This window comes from Bufo bufo, chromosome 6 (assembly GCF_905171765.1).
Source record: "Bufo bufo chromosome 6, aBufBuf1.1, whole genome shotgun sequence".
NCBI classification, from domain to species: Eukaryota; Metazoa; Chordata; class Amphibia; order Anura; family Bufonidae; genus Bufo; species Bufo bufo.
In genome coordinates, this window is record NC_053394.1 from 20514731 (window position 1) to 20530789 (window position 16059).

The 16059-nt window shown below is 40.0% G+C and overlaps 2 protein-coding genes across 10 annotated transcripts in view; one reads left to right on the top strand and one right to left on the bottom strand.

Annotated features, from left to right (window-relative positions):
- The window catches only part of LOC121006028 (M1-specific T cell receptor beta chain-like), a 961123-nt gene that overhangs the window by 160070 nt on the left and 784994 nt on the right, over positions 1-16059 (top strand). The gene's annotated exons all lie outside the window — the stretch shown is intronic.
- Positions 7077-11995, bottom strand: LOC121006047 (trypsin-like). The gene is made up of 5 exons (XM_040438940.1): positions 11953-11995; positions 11642-11795; positions 9130-9383; positions 7977-8113; positions 7077-7283 (listed from the first exon to the last, which is right to left on the bottom strand). Exons 1-5 carry the CDS (start codon positions 11990-11992, stop codon positions 7134-7136), a joined length of 735 nt encoding a protein of 244 aa, XP_040294874.1. The 5' UTR covers positions 11993-11995; the 3' UTR covers positions 7077-7133.

Sequence of the window (16059 nt, forward strand, 5' to 3'; positions counted from 1 at the left end):
GTCATGCAGGTTGTGCTGAGGTTCAGAACGTTAATGCCTCGCCTCAGGCTCTGATGGCAGAGCGTGCAAGTCACTCGGGTCTTGTCGGTAGGACATTGTTTAAAGAAGTGCCATGCCAGGGAACTCTTTGAAGCTGCCTTTGTGGGGCTGGGTCCCTGTTGGCGATGTCCAGTAGCAGGCGAACTCTGGGGGCGGCGGCTCGTCTGCTTTGGCCCCCTGCTCCCTCTTTGGCTTCGCTGTTGTCTCGGTCTCACCACTACCTCTTCCTCTGAACTGTGAAAGTCATCGCCACGACCTTCAGTCCATGTGGGGTCTAAGACCTCATCGTCCTCTGCATCGTCTTCCACCCAGTCTCCCTCCCTGACCTCCTCCTGTTCAGTCTGCACACTGCAAAAAGACGCGGCAGTGGGCACCTGTGTTTCGTCATCATCAGAGAGTCGGTGACTCTGCTGTGGTGGTATTCCCATGTCCTCTTCATCTGGAGACATAAGTGGTTGTGCGTCAGTGCATGGTATGTCTTCCTCCACTGAGGAAGGGCTAGGTGGACGCCCCTGGGAAACCCTGGAAGCAGAGTCTTCAAACAGAAGAAGAGACTGCTGCATAACTTGTGGCTCAGACCGTTTCCCTGATATGCTTGGGGGTGATGTGACAGACTGATGGGCTTGGTTTTCAGGTGCCACCTGTGCGCTTTCCGCAGAAGACTGGGTGGAAGACCATGTGGTGAACGTGCTGGAAGCACTGTCGGCCACCCAATCGATTAATGCCTGTACCTGCTCAGGCCTTACCATCCTAAGAGCGGCATTGGGCCCCACGAGATATTGCGGTACATTCTGCCGGCTAGTTGAGGGAGTTCGTTCCCTACTGTGTGCGCCTGGGACCGAACGGCCACGTCCTCTACCAGCAACAGAGGCTCCACGGACACCACCACGACCGCGTCCTCGTCCCTTAATAGTATTTTTCTTCATTGTTGCGATTCAACTCGCACCACAATGAAATATATTATTTTTTATAAGCAAAACCCCCTCACTGGAATACTTTCAGTCTTTTGACTGTATGGATTACAGATGGAATGACTGTTATATGTGAGTACCGCTTTCTTTGACAGATTCTAGTATGGGTACATATATGTTTTCCCAACCCCAGCACATTAGTTTGCTAATTCCAGATGTATGAAACGCAGGCCTAACTGTATCTAGTATATTGAACGCCAGATAAACTAACTTGGCCTTTTTTAAATAAAAAAAATTCCCTCACTGGAATACTTTCAGTCTTTTGACTGTATGGATTACAGATGGAATGACTGTTATATGTGAGTACCGCTTTCTTTGACAGATTCTAGTATGGGTACATATATGTTTTCCCAACCCCAGCACATTAGTTTGCTAATTCCAGATGTATGAAACGCAGGCCTAACTGTATCTAGTATATTGAACGCCAGATAAACTAACTTGGCCTTTTTTAAATAAAAAAAATCCCCTCACTGGAATACTTTCAGTCTTTTGACTGTATGGATTACAGATGGAATGACTGTTATATGTGAGTACCGCTTTCTTTGACAGATTCTAGTATGGGTACATATATGTTTTCCCAACCCCAGCACATTAGTTTGCTAATTCCAGATGTATGAAACGCAGGCCTAACTGTATCTAGTATATTGAACGCCAGATAAACTAACTTGGCCTTTTTTAAATAAAAAAAATCCCCTCACTGGAATACTTTCAGTCTTTTGACTGTATGGATTACAGATGGAATGACTGTTATATGTGAGTACCGCTTTCTTTGACAGATTCTAGTATGGGTACATATATGTTTTCCCAACCCCAGCACATTAGTTTGCTAATTCCAGATGTATGAAACGCAGGCCTAACTGTATCTAGTATATTGAACGCCAGATAAACTAACTTGGCCTTTTTTAAATAAAAAAAATCCCCTCACTGGAATACTTTCAGTCTTTTGACTGTATGGATTACAGATGGAATGACTGTTATATGTGAGTACCGCTTTCTTTGACAGATTCTAGTATGGGTACATATATGTTTTCCCAACCCCAGCACATTAGTTTGCTAATTCCAGATGTATGAAACGCAGGCCTAACTGTATCTAGTATATTGAACGCCAGATAAACTAACTTGGCCTTTTTTAAATAAAAAAAATCCCCTCACTGGAATACTTTCAGTCTTTTGACTGTATGGATTACAGATGGAATGACTGTTATATGTGAGTACCGCTTTCTTTGACAGATTCTAGTATGGGTACATATATGTTTTCCCAACCCCAGCACATTAGTTTGCTAATTCCAGATGTATGAAACGCAGGCCTAACTGTATCTAGTATATTGAACGCCAGATAAACTAACTTGGCCTTTTTTAAATAAAAAAAAAATTCCCTCACTGGAATACTTTATGGCTTTTCACTGTATGGATTACAGGTGGACTGGTATTAGTAGGGGTGACACAAGCACACCCAAGTCCCTGATGTAGGATTTCTATGGCACAGACCACTATTACAAGTGATTAATGGACGTTGGGAGAGATTGTGCTGCAGCACTAGTCCCAAGATGGCCGCCGCCTATCAGCCCAGTAACATGTGCCACAAAATGGTCTGCACAACCTTTAAAAAAAATAGCCTTGGACTGTGCTGCTAAATCGCTATTGGTCTGAATCCCAGGTGTAGATGTCTGACTTGTTTGGAGCTTTGGAATGCACACTGTGGCAGCTTCTGCTGCAGCACTACAAGTCGCAAAATGGCGGCCGGCGGTCAGCCCAGGTACATGTGGATGGAAAAATCACTCTGGCCACTCTAAAAATAGCCAATCCCTATCAAAAAAGCAGCTCAGCTGCAGTTGTTCAGATGAATCACAGGTGGAGGAGAGAAATTTGCTTCCAGTTATTCAATTATCCCTGCCTATTCTCGCCCTAGCATCAGCTGCGTCTATCCCTGTTCTATTCACATCGGGAGTGAGCACGTCCCGACGTGCGCACAAGCTTATAAAGAGGCTGAGTCACATGCTGCACTTGGCCAATCACAGCCTTGCCAATAGTAGGCATGGCTGCGATGGCATCTTAGGGCAAGTAGTATGATGCATGTTGATTGGCTGCTTTGCAGCCTTTCAAAATGCGCCAAAATACATGCCGAACGACGAACCCGAACCCGAACTTTTACGAAAAAGTTCGGGTTCGGGTCCGTGTCACGAACACCCCAAAATTCGGTACGGACCCGAACTATGCTCGAACTGTTCGCTCAACACTAGTTGTAAGCCAAAAGCTGAAGCGGGTCCAAAACTAGAGATGCAAATATTTCCATTACATTTTATCTCTGTATTGGACCTACTGGTGTTTTTGGCTCACACATATTGATCAAACACTGATGCAAATACTGAACAAATACTGCATGCAGGACTTCTTTCCTTGTTGAAAAAAATGATTTCAGATGCAAATAGCCCAAAATTATGCAAATTGCGCATAATGCCTGTTTTACACGGTCAGTGTTTTGCTTCAGTATTTGAAAGCCAAAAACAGGAGTGCGTCCAATTCACAGAAGAGATGCAAATATTTCTATAAAATTTTATCTCTGTTTTGAAACCACTCCTGGTTTTGGCTTACAGATACTGATCAAATACTAACAATCTAAAAGAGGCTTTATGGATGCTCAAAATACAGTCTTTTATTTATTTTATTTTTTTCAGTTTTCTGTCCTTTTGACTGATCAGAAGAACAGAAAAATAAACAGCGATATGAACACAGCCTTACTCCCACTGCTGCTGCCCCCTCTACCCACTCTGGAATGGGGCCAATATTAATCCTGTTACTGCCACTGCTGTTGGCCCCATCCCACTCTGTTATGAGGCCAATATTGTCCCTGTTACTGCCACTGCCACTTTCCCCATTCTGTCATGGGGCAACTACTTGAATCTGAGGGCACTGGTCTGTTAAGTCCACGGTGATAAATTAGACCTTATGCTAACATTGACCTGTAATACTTTGTAATAACAAAGGGGATTAAAAAGCATATGTTTGGACTGCCACAAAATGCATTAAACGGGTTGTCCGGGTTCAGAGCTGAACCTGGACATACCCAGAATTTCCCCCTTGCAGGCCCCCTGACAAGAGCATTGAAGCAGTTCATGCTCCAATGCTCTCCTTTGCCCTGGGCTGAATCGCGCAAAACAAAGGCATTTTGTGGAGTTCCGGTGACAAAACGGGCTCTCCTTCGGGCTGCCAGGCAGAGGCTTCCACCCAGCAGTGAGCCCAGTGACGTCACCGGCACAGATGTGCGGAATTTAGCCTGCCTTCGCTTGTAAAATTGCTTGGACAGCGCTAGAGCACGCCCATCAGAGACGGTGACATCACCGAACACATTGCTGTGCGGAAGCCTCGTCATGTTTGTAACGGAAAACAATGGAGTTGATATACCGGAAACCAAACAGAAACTTTTCCGTTTTAATCCAACCTCATATATTTCAATGGTGAATTAATAACGGAAACCAGCATTCCATCTGTCTTCCTTTATTTTGTTGACAGGACTTTTTTTTCCATTCAAAATATCGGAAACCAGATGGAATGCTGGTATTTGTTATTTATTATCTATTGAACCATATGAGGACAGATTAAAACAGAAAGGTTTCCATTTGGTTCATAGTATATCAATTCCATTATTTTCCGTTATAAGAATGTCATAACAGAAAGCTGTTACGGGATCACAGCACAAATAAAGCAAGAACGGACATTATTGCTAATCCCAGTAAGCTCAGCATGCATGCCCTGATTAAAGACACAGTCGGCAGAAGGAAGAGCGGAGACCTGCACTGTGTAATCAAACCGATAGCAGTGAACAACTTGCAGTAGGCTGTGACAAATACAGCGAAGAGTTACGCTGAGACAGTAGTAGATTGGAATATAAGCCAACAGAAGAATCGCAGGAAGCCGTGAGCAACAACAAACATCATTGTATACAAACGGCCTTAACCGCAATCTGCAAGTCTGAATTGCTTCAATTACCCAATAGGGTGACTGTGCTCAGTAGCCTAATTTTGACACGCATATAAGTGCCTAAAGTTACAAAGAGCATTTATGTGAATAAGATTGCAACAAATAGGCACGGACATTATATCATATGCCCATATCAGATGAAATATTGGTGAAACCCAAAACACACGCCCAAATACTAGTATACAACCGCATTATTTTTATTTTTAATATTTTATGCATGAGCTCCGCATTGTAGTAGGACCAGTTTCATAGATTTATAAAATTTATTTAGAATATTATCTGGGGGAATTATAATGCATCGTTTGATTACGTGTGATTAAATGTTTTTATGCATACATTTTAAGTAAAAATACTTGCTAAATATTGTGAGCCAGCCATTTTTAGTGCATATTTGTTTTGACTCTCCAGACTGGTGGGTGACCAGGGGGCCGAGCTCCAATTAATCGGTGAGCGTCCGCAATTTTTGTACATTACAGAAAGCTATAACGGAATTGAAAATAATCATGTGAAACCCCCCCCCCCTTTAATTAAATTGTAACCCCCTAAAAAAATTTATAAATTCTGACCATGTGGAAACTGAATAAATATAAATGGACGGTTGAGAGTTGATGCTAAATTTAACCTTAATAAATACTGGTAGATTGCTGCCACACAGTGGGTATTGCTGCAGTAATTACAGTATGTACATATGCAGCTTGAAACATCCCCCCAAAAGAAAAAAAAAAAGTACATTGCAACCATATGGAAAGTGAATATATGTCAATGGACAAAGGCTTGATGCTTAATTTCACCTTAATACACACAGGTGGATTGCTGCTACACCTTGGGTATTGCTGTAGTAATCACATATATATATTAAATTGAACATTACAAAAAAAAGGATTTCTGTGAAAATTGGGGGAAAAATGAAAATATTTGAATGCAGGTAGCTGCTTTTGAGGTCTGCATTGCAGTACCTGCACTTCTAATACCAGTAACAGCCAGTCACAGCTCCTTTCTTCTCTCTCCCTGCCTATCAGCTGCCCTGCTTGTATGTCTGTATTCTACAAAAGACTCACAATTCTTCTTTAGAATCCTTGCCTTTCCCTTCACTCTCCCTGGCAATAAGCTTTATTGATTTCTCACTTTCCCTGACTCCCTAAGATCTTTTTTCTGGTAGACACCATCACACACATCCACGCTCATTCACAGCCCAGCACTGGATGGTGTTCTGTTTGTTTTACAAAGTCATATCCTTGCCTGCTCCAGAACTGATTAGCTCATCTAGGCTGTCAGCCTGGGAGCCAATCAGTTCAGGCCCACCCCCTCTAAGAGTCATGTGAGAACTTTTCTTCTTCCTTCCTAGTGCTTTTTTCCTCCTAACAAGTGCAGTAGATTCATCCAAAACAAATCAGAAAATCTCGGTTTGTCTGCCATCAGAAAAAAAGCAAAGTTCGGTCCAAACCCAGTTCAGTTTGAACTTGTTCACTTATCCTTACTTTCCACCTTCCTGCCCTACTATATGCTATAAACTGAAGTACTGACTTTTTATTGAAATGTGAATTGCACTATGGAAATAAATGTTCTATACGCAAAAAATGCAGAAGGCAAATTAATAAAACATAGGGTCAAGCGAATTAAGTCTTAGGGAGTCATTTATTAAACAGAAATACAGAGTTATTTGAGCCGCAATCTGCGACTTCTCCCCGCTCACGCCAGTTCTACGAAAATGGGCGTGGAGAGGGTGGGAAATTATTTTTTTATGTGTAGAAAATGATCAAAATGTAAAACAGCAAGCTGTCTTACATTTAGATGTGGCTTTTGATCCACCGAAGTTATAAAGAGCCCTGCACCTCTTCATAACTCTGGAGGATCCACCTCCAGGTATAGGGGTTATTAAGACCGGTGTCTAAAACTCCAGTATTAATAAATGTGCCCCTTAGTCTACAAAGAGCAGCTCAAAATCTGATTAGGCTTATTTTTGTATCATGATAAGTTGCTGGACTCAAACATTTTTTTTGTGATGATTGAAGGTGATGAATCCAAATAAAAATGAGAAGATTTTTTAATTTTTTTTATTTTTTATTTTTTTAAATCTAACTGTTAATATGATAGGTGTTAGTATCCAGTAACAGAGCAACAAATGACAAGAAACACAGAGAAAGATTAGTTGGCAGCCATGGTGCTGGAGATCCAGGAGTTGTAGTTGCAGACCTTGGTGTAGACACCAGGATAGTTCCTGAGGGCACAGCCATATCCCCAAGAAACAATACCTTGGAGCTGTCCATTGCAGACCACGGGTCCACCAGAGTCACCCTGAGAAAATATAGAGACAAAATGTTAGATTTTGAATCAACTGGAGGTAATGAATAATCAGTAGCTACTGTATATTCTAAAATACGGCTACAAAAGTTTCCTTCACAGAGATGTAAATTAGGGCTCTTGGGGCTCAATACAATCATGTAACATTTATAACAGTTGTGTCTTTCTAATATGGCACAAGGATCTTTGACCATTTTTCAGCATGTCCTGAGTGTGACCTCTGTACTCAATATAGCTACACCTCTGCTCCTTCAAATAGTGTCTCTCAAATATGGCATCTACAAATACAGTGACATTTTCAATGAGCCTCTGTAATGTCCATACCAATTTTTTTAAAGAGTGAAACAATGTGGTAATACATTAATGCCAGAGCAGGATTTTGTCATTGAACTGTTTTCTTTTTTTAAATCAGTACAATTGGAAAGAAAGACATTTTTGACCTTCAAGCCTAAACCTGGTCTATATTATCCTTTTAAGAATCTGCTATCCTCACAATATTGTTAAATTGCATAATTTAGAGAAACAAGTTTTAGATTTTTTTATGATACATTTATATAAACACATTGTCATGAGAGGTCGTCTTCATGAAATAGGAATAATGGCCTTTTGATGACTATATGTCCTCGTAACAGTCCACATTCTACAGTCACAGATCTGAAAGTTATGAGACGAAGAAGATCCATTTACCTGGCAGGAATCCTGGCCTCCTTCCATGTATCCAACACAGATCATGTTGGTGGTGATCTCTCCTGGGTAGGCGCTGCTACACTGGGCGGCAGTCAGGATGGGGGCGTTCAGGCACTGCAGGAGGCTGGGCATGTTTGCTAAAGGTAAGTAAATATACATTTTTAGCATATTGTATGTAGATAGAAACATACAATTATCATTCACAGTGTTTGCACCTTTTCTTTGACTTTTAGAGGGGTTTTCTGTAATTATTGAACTGATAAACTATCCCACTGATGGGTCATCACTCAAAAGTATCTGATAGTCGGGGATTCAACACTCGGATTCCCCTGATGATCAACTGTTTGAGAAGTTACCGGCTCTCACATAAGAGCCAAAGACTTCTCTCTGCTCACCAAGCACAGTGCCGTCCATTGTATAGAAACTATGCTTGAAATTGCATCGCAGCGCATTAATGGGGCTGAGCTGAGCTTAGGCCATGTGAACAATGATAAAGCTGTTAGAAGGCTGCGGTGCTATTACAAGCATCAGTGCCTTCTCAAACAGCTGATTCCTGGTGTCAGGTCCACACCGATCAGATATTGATGACCTTCCTGGAGGATAGATCATTCGTTTTAAAATCTGGGAAAACCCTTTGAAGCTTTATGCTCCCTGATACAGTATGGTTTCTACACCATAGCAGTTCGTGGATCATATCTATATGACACATATTGTTCCACACCTATAATATCCATTAATCATGGGTCTGTTACTATTTGCTACACATAATTTTGTTAGCTGTGTACAGTGATCCATTTAGGCTATAAATATGAAAAATATTAAAAAAGATTTACATTGAATCTGATATATTATGAGACCTATAAATACATTCAAAATTCTAAAGAAACATCCTTTTAACAATTTCTACACCGAGCAATCATTAAGGTCCTAGAAAATGTTTAATGTTTTACTCATTTAAGTAAATTGAAAATGTATTAGATTTGTCTTAAAATAACTTCACTCCTCATCAGCAAACTCCACCTTTAAAGAAACTTCAGCTCATTTGGTGTCAGTAATTCCTATCTCTGAGTAAACTCCATCTTACATTGTGTAAATAACCACTACTCATTTTTACTTGCCGTTCCAGTAACATTATTGGCAGTACTTGACTTACTTCCACTGCTGAGGGTGTTGCCCCATCCAGAGATCAGACAGCTAGTTCCAGAAGCAGCGCAGCCACCGGGCAGACCAACAGCCTTGACGTAAGAGTTGAGGGTTGCGGGAGAGGCCAACTTGATCAACATGATGTCGTTGTCCAGGGTTCTGGAGTTGTAGCTTCCATGTCTGATGACTCTGGCGGAGTTGATGAACTGTTCGGTGCCTTCACTGGCAAAGATGTTGTGTTCTCCCAGTCTCACCTGCATGCTCCTGCAAAAATTAGACAAATTCATTTGTAATCCTAAATTCATTTCATAATTTTTTTTTAAATGCATTAGTGTTTTTGGGGAAATATTTGTGCTTTCTTTCAGAAACAGCACCATAGTTGTCCATACACTGTGAATGGTATAGCAATTTATCTTCACCCAAGTAAATTCCCTGTTTCTTCAGATGTGTGGTGAGGAAAAAATGGAAATCTAATAATTTTTTGAAGTTATTTTTCAGGGGTTGAACATGGGGCAGCTAAAATCACACATATAGTATATCCATCGGTCTAATATATTATGGTTATAATTAGATGAATCACTATGTATTTGTGGCTCCAGTCCTTTGTCTTTCATTGTCACAATTTATACAAAATAGACACTATACAGTAAATGATCTGCTAACTCTAACAGTTTGTTATTTACTATGAAAACCCTTCATTTAAAAAAAAAAAAAAAAAGTTTCAAAAAGAGCAAGGAAGGACTTTATATTTATATATTGGGAATTCCATTGTGTTCTATCACCATGTTGTAACTGTAATATGAAACTCTTTGCATTCTATAAATAGGCAAAATTATAGAAAACGGGTACAAACATATTTGCTTTCATTGTTCCACATATAAATAACATCTGAACATAATTTTTCCTACTTTCAGTTAAAATGTTTTTCATTGCTAAAACACTGATGATCTGTTCTTATTTTTGGCCAAAAGTTTCTGATATATTCTGGTTATGACCCCCAGGGCCATTACCAATCTTTAGAGCTTTCAGATGCAATTCATTTTTTTAGTCCCACAAAACATGTCTCCCTTTTTTAGCAACCATTTTTACAAACAAAACTAGCCTCTAAACCTCAATAGTGATGAGAGGCAGGTCCCATATTCGAATTCGCGATATTTTGCGCATATTCACAAGAATATTCGTTTCATATTCGCCAATACTCGTATTCGAGATTATTTTTGCGATACCGATTAATCTAAATTGTAAAAATCGCGTAATGCGAAATTAATAAAAAAAGAATATATAGCAATATAGCAAAATATTAGAGAAAATAAAAACAGAGCAATTTAGCTAAGCTAAAATAGTGCTATAATATTTTTTTTTAATAGTGTACATTTTATTGAAATCTAAAGTTCAGAAGAGAAAAAAAATAAGACTATAAAAAAAAGATTATAGCACTGTATTAGCTAAATTGCTCTATATTTGTATTTATCGAATACTCGCTATATTAGAATATGACGAATGTTCTAAAAAATGAATATATAGCAATTTAGCGAATATTCGTTACATACACATATAGACTGCACATTAGCTAATATAATGCTATAACCTTTTTTTTTCAAAGTTGTAATTTTTCTTCAAATCTGAAGTTTATAAAAGAAAAAAAATTACGACGATGAAAAAAGTTTATAGCACTATATTGCCTAAATTGCAGTCTAGATGTGTATTTTATGAATATTCGCTATATTGCTATATATTCTTGTTTTAGAATATGACGAATATTCTAAAAAACGAAGTTACAGCAATATAGCGAATATATTCATTATTTAGAATATTCGTCTTTTTTTTCCCAATGTGTACTATTATTCCACTTTGGCATATTCCTCCCCGACAAGCGTCCCCGTCACCATGGGAACGCCTGTGGGATAGAATATGCCATCGGATCTGAGTTTTCACGATCTCAGGGAAAGCTCAGATCCGATGTTATTTTTTAACCCACAGGCGCTCCCATGGTGATGGGGACGCTTGTCTTGGAGGAGTATGCCGAAGTGGAATAACAGTACACATTGAAAAAAAAACTAAAAACTAATATTCTAAATAACATTTATATATGCGCTATATTGCTATATATTAGTGTTTTAGAATATTCGTCATTTTTTTTCCATATGAAAACATGATTCATTCCTGCTGAAGTTGCTTGTGGGCCAATGACTCAGAAAGAAGCAGGGAGGAATCATGTTTTCAGATGTTAAAAAATGACGTATATTCGATATAGCAAATATATATAGCACTATATTCAAAATATTTGCGAATTAGCGATTAGCGATTTGCGATATTTGTTATTCGAATATTCGCACTCAACACTAAACCTCAAATGCTTTCAATGCTTTGACCAAGACCAAACCATCAATGTCACATCAACTTTTTGCCTTTATCATTTACTATTTTATATTGTGGAGAACAATATAGAATAGTAAATGATAAAGGCCAAAAGTTGATGTGACGTTGATGGTTTGGTCTTGGTCAAAATTAAGGTAACTTACGCCTTGTAGCAATGAGCAGCAGAGATCACCCAGAGGCTAGTGATCAAAGAACCTCCACAGAAGTGGTAGCCGGAGTTCAGAGATACTGCGTAGGGGACGGAGTAAGCAGAGCAGGTGTAACCTCCTACGATCTTATCATCATCCTCAAAAGCAGCTGAGAAAATACAAGGAGCCATATTATATACAGTCATATACATCATACATGTAGCAAATTGAAAAAGTTAGGTTCTTTCCTCATAGAAAGCTGTAGAAAACTAAAAAGTATCAACATCAACAATATATGTATCATAGAAGACAGCCACTGAACTCACCAACTGCTCCGAGGAGCACACAGATCAGGAGGAGTTTCATAGTGGAAATTGATCTAGAATGAGTGTTGAGCATAAACTACAGACATATATACCCAATAACTATCATGATATCACTCCTCTACCCCCTCCTCACTCAAGGGAAAGTTAATTAATATCCGCATAATCTAAACTATATAAGGAAAACTGTAGTTGAAGGTTATGTTCTGAATGTTCTTTTAACTTATTTGGTTGATATTTTTGTTACCTTGGGTTTGGATATTTTTATCCTGTAAGGTAAATCAGCATACAATATGTTGTTTGCCTTTAGGTTGGGTTCCTGTAACTGATAAATTCTATGTGCGTGATCATGTCATGCTCTGCATGTGCTTGGTTGTACATGTGTCACATTACCATAGACATTCTTATTGTTGTGTTTTATAGAGTAAAACCGAAATCATATTTTATAATTAGAGTAGTTGCACCTAACATCATGCTTTTGTTAGTATGCGTAATTAACGATAGTTTCTGGTGTTGAGCGAAACAAATCATCTGAAGCGAAATTACATCTGATGTTTACTAAAAAGTTCTCTGCAAAGTCTATTTATTTGCGCTTCGTGGTAACAAATCAGTTTTTTCTAAAATTGCTGCTGCACGTGTTACAAAATGAAAATAAGAAGTCCAGGAACTCTAAATGACCCATAATGTCATGCCGCTAGCTAATCAGCAGATATCTCTCTGCCTGCGCGCCCTTTCTACACGTGCCGCACATAGGACTGTAGTGGTGAACCGCTACACTCACTCAAAGTGTAACAAGAACAGAATTAAGATACGGACATGCACCAATTTTAGAAGAAACCAGGCAGTACACACCCAGCTGCACAAAAAACTAGGGTGACACATACTTGATAAAGGGGCCGTCGAGACCCCGAAACGCGTTGTCTCAAAATAAACTTTATTGTATCCTGTACCGTGTCGTGGTAATGCGCCAAATGATCGTCTACCAGCTTGATCACTCCACAGTGACAAGCTAAGACACGTTTTCCAATATATACCCGAGTGGCGACTTGGCCTTCGTCCCAGAGGCTTCTTGACGCATCTGGCAGCACCGACCTGCACCTTTTATACCTCACAGCTCACCTGCAATACGGTTGCACTTAACTTCGGTGCAACCATAACAAGTGAGTCTATTGTATCCACCAGCTCTTTGAAGGAAGCTGTTGTACCTCGATTTACTTACCCTATGAGCGCCTTTCTCACCCTTTGGCCGTTACCTTACTATCCTTTGTGATATCACAGCCCTTTTAAAAGTTTCATCCCGCGTGGTGTCCATCATTTTCCTATGAGCTGAGTTTAGGGAGAGATGTGGCAAGTTCTTATGCGCTAAAAATAGTGTTGCAGAAAGCTTTTAATTGTAGAATATTAGATGCTGAGAGTTCAGGAACAGTGTAGGGAGATCATAGGGAGAGTTTTTTAACACTGTAGGGAGAGCATAGAGAGATTGCAAGGACAGTGAAGGTTGAGTGTAATCACCACATGCATCTTGTTTACCTGCTGCCACATTTGCAGTTAAACGGACGATTGATGCTTGACGCTCAATTTCACCTTAATACACAGAGGTAGATTGCTGCCACTCTTTGGGAATTGCTGCAGTTATCACATATATAACGCATCTTAGTTAAATTGACTGGGCCAGTGCAGGGAGATCATAGGGGGAGTTTTTTGAGACTGTAGGGAAAGCATACAGAGACAGCAGGGACACTGCAGGTTAAGTGTAATTGCCCCTTGCATCTTGTTGAACTGCTACAACATGCATAGTTAATCAGTTAGTTTATACATAGAGTTACTGTGCCTCAGTATTAAAGAACAGTCTAATATATTGTTATGCGCATCTTATTGAACTTCTGCCACATTCACAGTTAATCCTCAACTTTAAACATAGACTTATTGTGCCTCAATATTAAAGGTCGGTCTATTATTTTGCCATGCTCGTCTTATTGAACTGTTGCTACATCCATAGTTAATCTGTTAGTTGATACATTGACTTACTGTGCCTCAGTATTTAAGGGTGGTCTAATATATTGCCACATGCATCTTATTCAATTGCTGCCACTTTCAGTATTTCTTAATGCTGCTGATGGACAGGTCTACCCCCGGTGTAACTTTCACATTAGCCAGTGGCAGTTCATGTATGACATGTGCTGTTTTCTCAGGCTCTTTGATCAGGCTACTTTATTTAACAGTCAGCAGAAATACGGGATGAATATTGTCTTTCCACTCCTTCACATCCTGGAGGGGATGCTTACAAATATGATTTGGCGAGGGGACAGAAGATGTGGCACCAACATTTCGCTTTGAGGAGCAAAAGGAGCTGGAGGGTGTCGATGAAGACAACACTAATGACCCTTTTATGAGGCCACTATTGTCAATGTTACTGCCAATGCTGTTAGCCCCATCCCCACCCTGTTATGGGGCCATATTTCCCTTGTTTATCTGTGTTACCATTACCGTTTATTTCTCCATTCTCCTGATCCATCAGAAGAACAGAAATAAAAGGATCCTGCATTTTAAGCATCAATAAAGCAATTTTTACACGGTCAGTATATGGCCAGCATTTATTCAGTATTCGATCAGTATTTGTAAGCCAAAAACTGAAGCGGGTCCAAAACTAGAGATGCAAATATTTCCATTACATTTTATCTCTGTTTTGGACCTACTGGTGTTTTTGGCTCACACATACTGATCAAACACTGATGCAAATACTGAACAAATACTGCATGCAGGACATTCTGTCACGGGGCCACTACTTGAATCTGTGGGCACTGGTCTGTTAAGTCCACGGTGATAAATTAGACCTTACGCTAACATTGACCTGTAATACTTTGTAATAACAAAAGGGATTAAAAAGCATATGTTTGGACTGCCACAAAATGCATTAAACGGGTTGTCCGGGATCAGAGCTGAACCCGGACATACCCAGAATTTCCCCCTTGCAGGCCCCCTGACAAGAGCATTGGAGCAGTTCATGCTCCGATGCTCTCCTTTGCCCTGGGCTGAATCGAGCAGGGCAAAAGCATTTTGTGGAGTTCCGATGACAAACCGGACTCTCCTTCGGGCTGCCAGGCAGAGGCTTCCACCCAGCAGTGAGCCCAGTGACGTCACCGGCACAGATGTGCGGGATTTAGCGCTGCCCTCACTTGTAAAATTGCTTGGACAGCGCTAGAGCCCGCCCCCATCAGAGCTGGTGACATCAACGAACACATTGCTGGGCGGAAGCCTCGTCATGTTTGTAACGGAAAACAATGGAGTTGATATACCGGAAACCAAACAGAAACTTTTCCGTTTTAATCCATCCTCATATATTTCAATGGTGAAATAATAACGGAAACCAGCATTCCATCTGTTTTCCTTTATTTTGTCGACAGGACTTTTTTTTCCATTCAAAATATCAGAAACCAGATGGAATGCTGGTATTTGTTATTTATTATCTATTAACCCATATGAGGACAGATTAAAACAGAAAGGTTTCCCTTTGGTTTACAGTATATCAATTCCATTATTTTCCGTTATAAGCATGTCATAACAGAAAACTGTTACGAGATCACACCACAAATAAAGCAAGAACGGACATTATTACTAATCCCAGTAAGCTCAGCATGCATGCCCTGAGTCGACACAGTCGTCAGAATGGAGAGCGGAAACCTGCACTGCGTAATCAAACCGATAGCAGTGAACAACTCGCAGCGGGCTGTGACAAACACAGCGAAGAGTTACGCTGAGACAGTAATAGATTGGAATATAAGCCAACAGAAGAATCGCAGGAAGCCGTGAGTAACAACAAACATCATTGTATACAAACGGCCTTAACTGCAATCTGCAAGTCTGAATTGCTTCAATTACCCAATAGGGTGACTGTGCTCAGTATCCTAATTTTGACACGCATATAAGTGCCTAAAGTTACAAAGAGCATTTATGTGAATAAGATTGCAACAAATAGGCACGGACATTATCTCATATGCCCATATCAGATGAAATATTGGTGAAACCCAAAACACACGCCCAAATACTAGTATACAACCGCATAATTTTTTTTTAAAATATTTTATGCATGAGCTCCGCATTGTAGTAGGA